This window comes from Sciurus vulgaris (genome assembly GCF_902686455.1).
Source record: "Sciurus vulgaris genome assembly, chromosome: 4".
NCBI classification, from domain to species: domain Eukaryota; kingdom Metazoa; phylum Chordata; class Mammalia; order Rodentia; family Sciuridae; genus Sciurus; species Sciurus vulgaris.
Genome location: NC_136464.1, coordinates 102,888,605 through 102,901,934, shown reverse-complemented (window position 1 = coordinate 102,901,934; position 13,330 = coordinate 102,888,605). Strand labels below are relative to the sequence as shown.

The 13,330-nt window shown below is 38.6% G+C and overlaps 1 protein-coding gene across 4 annotated transcripts in view; it reads left to right on the top strand.

Moving 5' to 3' along the window:
* Positions 1 to 4,533: 4,533 nt before the first annotated feature.
* The window catches only part of MIPEP (mitochondrial intermediate peptidase), a 164,474-nt gene continuing 155,677 nt past the window's right edge, over positions 4,534 to 13,330 (top strand). For 2 of the 4 annotated variants that reach the window (XR_013763660.1, XM_079138845.1), the window contains exons 1-3: positions 4,535 to 4,902; positions 7,643 to 7,816; positions 10,534 to 10,622. Coding sequence is in view for 3 of the 4 variants with exons in the window: in XM_079138845.1 (XP_078994971.1) it covers positions 4,714 to 4,902; positions 7,643 to 7,816; positions 10,534 to 10,622 (452 nt within the window). In the remaining variant the exon portion in view is untranslated. Of the gene's footprint in view, positions 4,903 to 4,930; positions 5,834 to 7,642; positions 7,817 to 10,533; positions 10,623 to 13,330 lie in introns of those variants that run through there. The other 2 variants (XM_079138846.1, XM_079138847.1) reach the window with 2 other exon arrangements.

The window sequence follows — 13,330 nt, the reverse complement described above, 5'->3', positions numbered from 1 at the left end:
TATTTGGAGGTGGGGCCTTTGAGAGTTGGTTAGAATTATTATGAAGTCATGAGGGTGGGGTCTTCATGATGGTATTAGTGGCTTTACAAGAAGAGGAAGAGAGACCTGAACTGGCACACTTTGCACTCTCTTGCCATGTGATGCCCTTCACCATGTTATGGTGCAGCAAAAAGGTTCTCACGAGATGCTGGTGCCATGCTCCATGGACTTTCCAGCTTTTGGAACTGTAAGTCATAAACTTTTTTATTTATAAATGACCAGTCTCAGGTAGTCAGTTGTAACAACAGAATATGGAATAAGACATCAGTTCTGATGGCATTGTTTGGTCCTCTAAATCCAGTTGTGTCTAAAGGCAGAGCTATCTTTGGACTATTTTGTTGGGTGAGTCAACATATTTTCTTTGCTTAAACCAATTTCATGCAAGTGTTGTTGTCATTACTATCACTTTCATCTAAAAGAATCTTAAGTGGTCCCTGGTCCAAGGATAGGGGAAGCGTGATCATAGAGGGAAAAGCCCAAGACTGAGAGTTGATATATGTGAACTGCTGATCCAGTCATGACAAAGAGATTTGAATTAGATGAGCTATTTAGCTTTTCTCTGTCCCTGATTCCTATTGATCAATCAAAGTCAAACTGAATAATTTCATATGGTCCCAATTTTCCTCTAAAATTCTGCAAGTAATTACATATACTTAAGTCTACTTGATATACTTTTCCATGCTGAGAACTTAAGCTGTATGTATTCATAAAATTTGCCTAAGCAAATAAAGACTATTAGCATCCTTTGAGTTTGAAAGAATCATTCTTGACATGATTTTTTAGTCCTTTACATGATCTTACTGTAAGCACTGCTCTTCAAACCAAAAATATGACCATTTGGATGATGTTTCACCTGGGTTACCAGGTGATGATAGTTAATTATCCACATACATTCACAATTCATGTATCAGATTGTAACTTGTGTGTGATTCTAGTATAGTTTCTAATCTCTGGACTAACACTTGAGAGCAACTAATAGAGAAGCAAAAGGTCTTTAACCTGGTCCTTTGCTTCTTGGTCATGAGAAGAGCAGTGTTGCTCAACCATGTGCTTCCACCATGATTCCTATCTCACCACAGCATAAAAACTGTGGGTCTGCCCAGCCATGGACTGGAACCTCAAAAACTACAAGTCAACATTAACTTTTTCACCTTATTTTTTTTTTAAAGACTCGAATTTAGTGTGTGTTTAAAGAATTTTCTATAGCACAACATGAGACATGTCATCTGACAGAAAGTGCGCTTTGAGATTGGGATTGTCCTAGAAACCACAGATACAGTTGTTCTATTTATACTTCAACCAAGTCAACATAGTGGAGGTGGTATGTTTGTTCTCTAGAGATATAAAATCTCTCTGAATTATCACTGTAAGCAAGTTGCCCTGCTGTAGATAAAATATTTTAAAATTACAGCTGGCCTTACGTATCTGTGGGTGCCACAACCTCAGATTCAACAAACCACAAATCAAAAATATTTGGGAAAAACAATTCTGTCTGCACTAAACATGTACAGTTTTCTGTTATGATTTCTTAAACAATACAGTATAACTGTTTTTATAACATTTACATGGTATTTGGTATCTTACATAATCTAGACGTGAGGATGTAGGCAGGTTCTATGCCATTTTATATAAGGGACTGGAGCATTCTCAGAGTTTGGTATTTTCAGGGGTCTTGGAACTGATGTCCCATGAATAACAATGTATGACTGTACTTGGTGATTATGCAAAATATTAGAAGTATATGGACATAGAAATAATGCCTTTTTATAGATGTTTTATTGTTTTTCTTTTATTTATATAAAAATAAAAGAACAGAGCTAAGATATGGAAAGGGAAGTGAGGCAGACAGAATGTGAAATTTAAGTAGGCATTGCTCTCAGGCCCAGTCCAGCGTGCGCCCCTAGAGTGGGTGCCCCCTTAAAATTTCCACCCAGTTTGCCTCTTTTTTATTGCAGAATGACTGACCCTTGTCATTTTTAAACATGAATATCCTTATTTTCTGGAAGCTTTAGCTTTTCTCACTTGCAACAATCCAGGTTTGTTTACCCCAGTACAAATTCTGGTTTTGCTATGGTCCCAACAGGAAGAACTTGCACTAACTCCCTTCCAACTTAGGAACAAACTTTACAGGCTGACATATGCATAAAGGGGAAAAAAAAAAAAACAATCTATGACTAGCACACAGGAAATAGGCTCTTATGAAATTCTTTTTTTATAGGACAAATATAGAAAATATGATGTAAAACATGTTTTAAAGGACTTCAGAAGATGAGGTAGACTTGGGGGAGTCTCATCTGTGATTATTTGCGATTATTTTTCAGTGTTTGTGAATCTGGAATGCAGTTTTTAAAAATCTAACTCTGTCAGGCTGTCTGAGACATAAGACACCTTGTTAATTTAGCACCAGTCATTATCCACTGAGGGAGCATGTAAGCTTAAATGTTTACATTATAAATGGTTAGGTTCCTTGTGTAAAACCCATCCTGGGCTAAAGAGGCTATTAGATTTGAAACTCATTTTTCAAAATGTTGATAAAATAAACATTTTGGACTAATATATTCCCTCTTTCTTTTAAGACACATTTGCCATCACTTTGTAAGGGGCTGCTTGCTCTACAGGACATGTCGGTTGGCTGCCACAAGGAAACATGATCAACTGCTGATTGTGTGATATTGATCAAAATGGAGTTAGGAATTTGGGGATTTTTAAATAACTTTAAATCTTTGATTTAAAAAAATCAAATGAAAGTGAAATCACAACTTACTCTCTCTATAGATACAATAAAGTAAGGAATTTATAACATTTAAGTAATTCTATAAGTATGGTCTTTTCAACTAAGTTTCAATTGATATTGACCATCCCCATCATTATCAGTTCAGCTTTTTCTCCCTACCAGAATAAAGCGAAAACTCCATTAAGAACCAAAGTTTTCAGGCAGAGGGTGAGAAGTTGTCTATAGGTTTCATGCACTTGACTTTCACTCTGGCTTTCTGGAACTTTGGAGAAATTTCCTGGACTGCTCACGCTTAACAGATAACGAGAAAAAGAGCAGAGCTTTACCCCAGGACAAAATATTCAGGGTGAGATAAAGCTCTGAAGGCATTTCAGTGAAGAACATTTTTTTTTTTTTTTCGAAAATGTGACCTTAAGCCAGGTGTGGTGGTGCAAACAGTGATCCCAGAGACTCGGAAGGCTGAGGCAGAAGGATGGGAAGTTTAAACCTTTTATTAGTTCACAGAAGACCACAGTCCTCAATATCCTCTCCATTCTGACACTGATTTATAGGTATCAAGCCTATCTGGCTCTGCATAAAGGTGAGGAGGTCTGAATTCAGATAAGGAGTGGACAAGCCTGCCTTAGCAGGCTCTTCCTCCTGTCTACTTTCCTGGGTTGTCTTCTTGTCCTTCCAACCCACCAAGCTTTACTTCTGTAGAAAGGCCAGTACTCAAAGGTCTGGTCCTGTGTTGATTCCTCATTCTGCAGCCCACCCCACTGACAGACCAGAGAGGCAGGTCTCTGAGGACTGCCCAAGGCTTGTCCAGACATAGTTTAGATGGCCTCCTTTCGACATACCCTTTTCTAACCACTGGTTCTTCACCTGTATCCACAGAAGTATCTTAAGGTTAAAAACACCATCCTGTTAAAACCTCTTCTTTTCCTCCCTATGTACTCCTGTAGTAGACAATGAACCTAATACTCATTCCTTTCTGCAGATGAGAACACGGAAATAACAGGGTTAAGATTTGGTCCTGGACAAGAACTTGGATGCCGCTGACTCCAAATCTAGTGTGACTGCTGTTCGTTTGGAGCGGGCTAGGGCTGTCCAAAGAGTTTCCTGTGTTTTCTCAAACTTGTACTATCATTCTCCCATTTTAATCCCCAAACTCGGAATTTCCTATTGTCTTCCGTCCCCCTGCCCTACCTCCTTTCCTTCCAATATTGTTGCTTTAAGTTTGGGGAGATTCTAATTGACATGGTAGTTCATTATAATTTTACGAGTCAAAATAGATGAGTCATGGATAGTTAATGCAACTGCACACAACCATAACACGTGTAGTCTTTTTTAAAAACTTATTTGAAAATATATTTTTAAGCAGTCAATGGGCCTTTATTTTACTTATTTATATGCGGTATTGAGAGCCGAGCCCAGACCCTCACACATGATAGGTAACCGCTTCACCACTGAGCCACAACCCCAGCCTTCACATATGGTCTTGAGTGGAGACAGATTGGCCAGTTTGATTCTACTGCATGCTCTCTCTCTTGGATCCTTCCGCAGGCTTCGCCACTGGGTCATCTCGGAGAAGTAATCAAGAACTCGTCCTGCTGCGTCCCTTGTATTCGCTCCCTGCTCCTGAACAAATTCAAATTTGTAGACTCTCCGCCTTGGTTCAAGTCACCTGAAGCAGGGGCAAATCCTATCGATTCCTTACTCCAGACACACGGGGGCGCAAGACGCCAGAGGCTGGGAGAAGGGAGAGGGGCGACGCTCTTGCCCTCGCGACGAGGACGTACTCATGTCCTGTGGGCCGTGCGCCCCGATCCGGAAGCGAGGGCAGCCCTCGGTGCGGCGTGGGCTGCTGCCTTGGAAACGCGGAGCTGTGCCCGCCCCGCTGGAGCCGCGGCGCCCTAGCTAGGGCCTTGGTCTGGGAAGAGGTTACTCCCGAGTGCACGATGCTGTCTGCCCGAAGACTGGGCAGCCTCGCAGCCGGAGTAGCGGCTTTGGGGCTGGGGCGAGCAGGTCGGGGTAGCCTCGGAGCCGGGATCCGGGCTCGAAGGGTCAGCACCAGCTGGTCCCCGGTGGGCGCCGCCTTCAATGTCAAACCGCAGGGCCGCCGCCTGGACCTGTTCAGCGAGCGCCGGGTGAGCGGCGCGGGAGGGGGCTCCCCTTGTCCGCGCGGCCAGCGGCATTCGGGGCAAGGTCATGTGGGCCTTGGAGGAGCCAGGCTGCAAAACACGTTGCACTGTGGAGGGTCTTTTGCCCTCTTGGTAACCTTGCTAGTTACGTCTTTGAGGGACCTAGCTAAAGGGGGGCTGGGCGGACGACCTTTAGTGGTCCTTCCCCAAACTGGGGTCCTGGAACTGCATCTGCGTGAACAGCCAGTTACAAGTGCATTTAAAATAGTTGGTTCCGGCGGAGGCAGTGAATTCGGTCTGCCGGTCCCGCCCTCTCCTCATACTCAGCCCCACCCCCGCCCAAGTTCACTTTTGCTTCAAACCTGTTAGAGGCCTTGCCCTGTGAGTTCACAGTCAGTATGTAGCGGGTTGTCATTTCGCAGAGACACACTTGTTTTTAGACACGTAAATTGTAATCCCATTGATCCCCTAATTTCCATTATCCATTCGTTTATCATTTCAAAGCTCTGTTCTTGTATGTTTTCTTTTCAAACCCAGAACCCAGTTGAGACGAGCCTAATTTCTATAGTGCATTGGAGCGATCACATTGATTTACCTTAGCAAGTCATTAGACTGGGTGATTTTGGTTCTTATTTCTGTATCCATCCTGCCTATCATAGTGTCTGGCATTCAGCAGGCACTCCTGAATGAATGAATGAATGAATGAATGAATGAATGAATGAATGAACGAACGAACAAACGAAGGAACCAACGAATGAAAGGTCAAAGAAAGGCAAGCTTGAAAAGGACTTACCTGATGTCTGTTTTACTCTGCATATATAGATTTTGTTCATTTAAGTTAAGGGTTAATTTTATTTTTGCCTTTCACAATTTCTTCGTTGTACCATTGCCTTCCTTATAAAGAGAAATCTAGGATATGTTTGCAGTGAACTTAATGGTATGTTGTTTCTATTTTGTCCCCTTCCTTAACTTTAAAATTCTTTTTGCATATTTCCTGCACCAACTCCCATAAGGGTACGTAATGTTGGTATTAACATTGTTGATGTGAGGAGAACTAACTGTAATTACTGAGCAGAAAGATAGAAGGATAAGCTTGGTTTTGAATGGATGATACAAAGCTAGTTTTAACCTTTTTTATTTTGTGCATTATGTACTGATAGTATATTTTCAAATTTTTGAATTGGGTTTTGCCTCAAAAAAAAGTTTGTGTAGTTTTTAAGATTACCTTGACAGGTATCCCAAGATTTAGAATTCTTGAGAGCAATCTGGGGAGGTTGTTCTGCAAAATTGAATTAGTCTGTCCTTAAATTAAATCAGTGTAAAGAATTAAATTTATTTTTGGTCCTGATTCTACTCTGCCCCCATCTGTATTTTATTCATATTCTTGAAGAGAGCTTAACAACTTTATTCATTTCTTCTTGTGCAAACAGTAGGCCTTATCAGGCTTACTTTTTCAGGCTTTACAGTTGGTGTTTCAAAAAAATCTCTATGAGAAGTATCTACATAGTTAATGTACAAAGTTAAGCATCTGCTCCATTTGCTTGTTTCCTTCACTGAGTTCCCCTGTGTGTTAGACATTCTGTTGGGCAGATCATTAAAAAATGAAGGGCAGAGTTCCTGTCACCTCAGAAGGGAAAACTTTCAGATATATCAATTGCAATAAAGAAGATTGGAAAAATATGGGCTTTGCAGATGTAAAGAGCAGGTATAAGTTCTGGCTTTCCCACCATTAATGTGTGATCTTAGAATGTTTTTGCGAACTTAAAGCATATTCATGTATTTAAAAGGATAATCATACTTCTTGCTCTAGGATTATGTGATTTAGAAGGGAGAACCTACATAAAGCACACTTCATGACATGCAGTTGATGCATATTAAATGTCTGGTATTTTTCCCCCTGCCTTCTTGAGAGTGTTAACTAGTGTGTTTGAACTGGTGCAGAAGAGTGGTCATTCCTGTTAGATTAGTGATTTTTGTCTTTTTAAAATACTGAAATGGGCTGGGGATATAGCTCAGTGGGTAGAGTGCTTGCTTTGCAAGCACAAGGCCCTGGGTTCAATCCCCAGCACTGAAAAAAAAAAAAAAAAAAAACCTGAAATGTCTTTGGAAAGTATAAAATTTGATGCCAGTTTCATCCTGTGACTTAGTTTAATGTGTTCATTAAGTTTTTCTAATATATGTGCTTTATAATCAATACATCCTCCCTATTTTATAATTGTAGAATAATTAATATTCTGTATTGAGACCTTGCTCTATGCTAGGCATGGTCATAAATACTTCACATGTATCTATGTGCCTGCTGTGAGGTATGTATTGTCATCCTCTTTGTACTTGATGAAGACATTGAGGTCTAGGAGAAGAAAGAACTTAGTCAAATTTACAAGCTAATAATGATTATCACTAACATCCCGCAAGTGCTTTCAATGTACCAGGCACTGTTACAGTGTTATTTACATGTATTATTTCATTTAATTGTCCCGATTAGATGCTACAGTGGTGACAGCTGAATTGAACCCATACCATTCTATTTGTGTTTTTTAATGAAAATCGAAGAAAAGTTAAGTGTTAAACATCTTCAGTATAACCTGTGTGGAGTGACACAGGTAATATGATGTGATAGCCAGTGAACAGGTATCATCACGATATACCAGTGAAAACCAGGATTCCCTTTTTGAAAAAGGTATTTTTAGTTAATTCAAACCAATCATAATTTTGGTTTAAACTATACTTATTGTTTGGATTTAAGGGTCTTTTTGGAGTTCCTGAGCTCAGCACACCAGAGGGTTTTTATATTGCACAAGAAGAAGCTTTGAGGAAGACAGAGTTGCTGGTGGAGCGGGCATGTTCTACCCCACCTGGGCCCCAGACTGTGCTCATCTTTGATGAGCTCTCTGATGCTTTGTGCAGGGTGGCTGACTTGGTAAGACACTTTGTCTAAGATTTCAAATTATTTCTCTTTCAAGTGATTAACATTTAAATGAAGTTTATTCCTTTTTTTTTTTAAAGATTAATATTAGACTAAAAGGTTAAAAATGCCTGAAATTATTTGAGAGCTGTTGGGTGTAAATTATGTTGAAGTATGACATTAGGAATGAGAAAAGTATATAGGAAAAGGTGATATTTATAACCTAACTACAATATGTATGTGTAACAAAATATACATGTAATTTAACAAAGATTCCTTATTCATAAAAGCTTCTGCCACAATTCTAATTGAATAGTTTTTGTATATTTATAACAGAAGTCCTCTTTTTCATAATAGGAATAAAAAAGTTTTTATAAACCTTTTCAGAATTGCCTTTTCTGATGTCAAACCAATTATTTTAAATTATGTTTTAAAATTGAAATAGAATTATAATTAGCTCTTTTTATCAACTGAGAAACCCAGAGCTGAGAGAGAAAGCCTGATTTTCTGTCAGCCCCCAAACGTCAAATCTTGCTTACTTAGTGAAGGTGATTAGTGGTGCACATTATCTAAAGTAGTGATCATTCACGATCCAGCCTATGTGATATTGAACTATGTAGCTCTTTCCTCACATTCATTCAATGCTGAGCACCTCACATGCTGACCACTACATGGTTAATACAGTCATGAACAAAACAGACACAGTCTCTGGCTAAATGGAGCTTATGTTTTGGTGTTTTCCTTGTTTTTAGATTTTACTAGATAGGCAGTGGGCCCAGGTAATAGCTTTACCTGGATTAACTGATTTAATTCTCTCAGCATCTCTCTACCCACCTCTATCCTTAGCTCTGGCAATCACTGATCTATTCCCTTAGTTTTATCTTTTCTAGCATGGCATATAAACGGAATCTGATATACCCTTTGAGACTATCTTCTTTCCACTTAGCATATTTCCTCGTCTTCCTTAATTTTCCTTTTTCAGAAAGTATCTTTCCTCCTCTACATTTGAATTGAGCAGTAACACATTTCAGATGATTATACAGCACTACAATAGTTCTAGTTTTAAGAAAACTGATAAATTATCTATTTTAAAGGATCTTCTACAGGAACGAAATTGGGTCTCTGAGTAGTCAGTTCTCAGTTGTACTGGGTCTTTGTCATCTCCCTCTGGTGTGTGCATAGGACATGTTTCTTCGATGCTGGAGAAGCTGTGGAGATGCACTGCCAGAAGGAACCTTATCCATCTAATTGTGTCACTGAAATCTGAAAAGGAAAATGTATGTTATGGATTTCACTGATATATGTATTCAAAGGTTGACTTTGTAGTCAGAATCCCAGAATTCACTGTTTATTTTTTTTCTTAGTTTCCATCTTAATTAAGCCATGTTTTAGAATTTTATGGTACATTTTTGCTTTTGCTTTTCACTAAAAGATTTTGAATTTTCTGCCTTATATCTTGTCCTGTTTCTGAATTTTTTAATATTTGTGACATATAATAGTATCTACTTTAAAAACTATTTTAGAAAACTAGAATGTGATTTATATGTGTAAATCTCTGGTTAAAATAATTCAAAGATTGTTTTTCATTTTTGAATTTTTAAGATATGTCCTGCTTGTATGATCAATACCATTGTAGTTAGGCAGTAGTTTTGTAAACTATTTCTCAGCAAATGGTATTTTGTTTTGTTTTTCTTCTTTTAAAATCATTTTTATGTAATAGAACTTTTTTCCTCATTACTATTATAAATAGATTTTTAAAATGTGTGCTAGTGTTTTAATTTTTAACAATTGTAACTTCTGCAACATGTGGATTTATAATTTATAAAATATGTTGTAAATTTTACATAGCTTGTTTTTCAGGTGCTTTAGTATTGATATTATTTTATTGTTACCTGTTGTTTCAGCAGGTGTATCAAATTATGGATTTAAATGTTTTTGCATTAAAATTATTTGATAATAAAATCAGGAAATTTTACTTTGTGCTGGTTTTATTTCATGTTAGAACCATACACATTGTCTTGGAGAATGAAGAAAGTATGTAGTTTTTGGTAGTTTCCCTGCATTTCATTTTCTTTTGCAATGACTAGTTAAAATAAAAACTCATATCTAGTTTTACGTGATTTCATTTTTTAAAAAATTCTTGCTTGTTTTAAATCTAGTGATTAACATAGCAGCAACAGTTGTCATTGCATGCCATATTAAATGGGGTCAGGAATTCATATTTTACTAAAAGTGCTATAAAGAGAGTGAGTCTTTGTTTTCTACACAAAGAGTAGAATGTGGTTGTTGGTTTTGAGATTATACTATGTGTTGAATTTTTAAAAAAGCACCTCTCAGTTATTCTCTGGGGCCAGGTTAACACATGGGAACCATATTGCAAACAGTTTGAGTTACAAAGTTTTAGCATATTTGAAACCATGATCTGTTCTTTTGAACTATAGGCTTAGGAAGAATTTGTTTGGTGTTCGTTTGAGAGAAAAACTTCACTAAAATGAAGTTCATGAAAATATTTTCTTTGGAATGAAACAAACTTGGTTCTAAGGAATAACAGAATTAATAAATGTCTAGAAAGAAGCTGCTTTGCCATACTAGTTGAGGGAAAATTCAGTAATGGAAATGCATAGGTCAAGCCAAATGGCACATTTTAAAACAGGTTTTCATTTTCACTCTCAGATCTTGGAAGCAAGCGTTCCATCACATTTGCTTTTGGTTTTGTCTTTTTTCTTTCTTAGGCTGATTTTGTGAAAATTGCACACCCAGAGCCAGCATTCAGAGAGGCTGCGGAAGAAGCCTGTAGAAGTATTGGCACCATGGTAGAAAAGTATGTGCTGTTTTCTCCACTCCAGTTCTGGGAGACAGGGTTTCATGGATTTGCGCTTCAGGCAGTTTTGTGCATAGTTGCCTGTCTGGGCTCAACAGGATGGGAGGTGTATGTGTGACCACTGAGCAGCTGTCCAGGGGGTGGAGAAAGGGAGGGCTCTGGGAGCAGGTTCACCTCACAATCCAGCCAGTGACTTTGGCTAGTTACTTATCTCCCCTCAATTCCTTTCCTTTTCTTCTATAAATGGGATAATGAAGTTAATCCTGCCTGTTAGGCTTGCTGTGAGGTTTGGATAAGATAAATGTAAGTGCTTATAAGGTGTCAGGCACATAGCAAACACCCAGTAACTTTCATCATCCTTATTGTTTATGTTGAATAAGGGCATTTTAGTATCTTAGTGGCAAATTGGAGTTCCTAGATTATCACATGATTAAATTGCTGTTGCATAGATGGCTAGGGGCCATAGGGCGAGAAGCCAAAATTTTATATACACAGTGCTCTTGCAGTCCCCGTCGAGTTGGGATTAGGAGGGTATAAGGGGACTATAAAACTCTCTGGGAGGGCTGAGGCAGGCTAAAAGCTGAGGCTATGATGAAGTGAATTTTTTAAAAGTGATTTTGAGGTAAATTGAAATGTTTTTAAGCCATTTATGAGCACTCCAGAGTGCTTGTTAAAATAACTTAAATGTGGACAGTGCTATATTCCAAAGCACTTAGGTGCAAGAACCATGCCAGACGGTGTTTAAAGCTAGGCTTGCCTGACGTGAATTTATTTAGGACAGGAATATAGGGCCCAGGCAACACTGTAAGACTGTTTCATAAAGCAGAAGTTGGGGGGTGGGGCACCTATTCCAGTTAGATAAAACGTCCTGGAAGACCTAAAACCTTAGGATGTACAGCTGCTGCTTTCCCTCCATTGAATGACATTGCTCACTTTGGCACAATAAATGTGACCTGAAAATCAGTTCACTGAAGGCATAAAATGTCTACAGCCATACCACCCTGAACGTGCCCAATCTCGTCTGAAGGCATAAAATTTGTCCTTGCTAAGTTAAGGCAGTAGCATCCTGAAGAGGCTGCAATGAAGTGGGGGACTGCTTTAGAGAGTTATCATCAGCTGTTGGTTGCCCAAGAAACGGGTCACTATGGCCAGGCCCACTGCCTGGGATGCCATGAAGCTATGTCCTTCTGGATTTAGGTACAGCCTAGTCTAATAAACACTCTTAATTTTGTGGGAAGACAATGGAGGAACTACTATGGATATCAAAGTGATGTCACATGACTGTGTAATCTTCATTGTGGAGAGCATTTTAATCTATGGAAAGTAAAGGCCTAAACAGTATTTATAGCCTTACCTAGAGCATTTTTAAAAAAAAATAAGTGTAGCAAATGTATTTGACCAATCCAATACCCTTTTGTGATTAAAAAAAAAAAAAAAAAGCCAACAAGTGAATAATAGGTGTATTGGAAATAGGTTAAGAACTATAAACAAAGAAAAATAACCCAATTAAATGGCAAATGCTCTGAGTAAATATTTCTTCCAAGAAGTTTACAAATGACCAACAAGCACATGAAAAAGTGTTCAACACCATTACTTCTTAGGGTTGCCTAGAGCTTTGCTGCTTTCTCCAAGCACCATGACTCATTTTCCCCTTTAGTCTAACTGCATCATAACTAATTTCTTAAGTTGATGTTTGAAAAATCAGGATGATATGCATGTGTGGAATTTATTTTCTGGTAGTGGGGGGAAAAGCCTAAAATTTGATGTAGTTGTTCAGAATTAATAGCAAATGTGAACTATTAACTTCATCTCAGTATATTCTGACATTAACAGGATGGGAGACTTTTGAAGGGGATGCAGAGCAGGCCACCTTGAAACTGCTCTTCTTTAGATGCAGTGACTGGTGGCTGAGCAGGCCCTCAGCATATGAGCACCACACTTTCTCCCTGACTTCTGGAAATAGGCAATGAGAGGGTGCCCTCCTGCTGAGCACCTTTTAATTGGCAGTCACTTGGTGTTTGGGAAGATCCATAAGCATGGGGGCAAAAGAAAACCTAGAATTTATATAAAGAAGTTCAGTTCTTTGATTTTTTTTTTTTTTTTTTTTTTTTTTTTTTTTTTTGGTACTGGGAATTGAGCCCAAGGGTACTTAAACACTGAGCCACATCCCTAGCCCTCTTTAATATTTTATTTAATGATAGGGTCTCACTGAGTTGCTTAGGGCCTTGCTAAGTTGCTGAGGCTGGCTTTGAACTGGCTGTCCTCCTGCCTCAGCCTCCTAAGCAGCTGTGATTATAGGCATACTTTTTTTTTTTTTCGGTACTGGGGATTGAACCCAGGGCCTTGTGCTTGCGAGGCAAACACTCTACCAACTGAGCTATATCCCCAGCCCCCCAGCTAATCTTTGATTTTGAATTGCCTGAGGAACTGGAACAGCCTTGAGTCTCTGAGAAGGAATTAATTGATGGGTGACTTTTTTTTTTTTTCTTCTTCTTTTAAAATTTGTTCTTTTTAGATACATGGCAGTAGAGTGTAGTTTGACATATTATACATACATGGAGTATAACTTCGAGAATTCTAATTTAGGATCCCATTTTTTGTGGTTATATGTGATGTGGAGTTTCATTGGTGGTGTATTCATATATGAACATAGGAAAGTTATTTCTGATTCATTCTATTGTCTTTCCTATTCTTAGTTGGTTTTTATA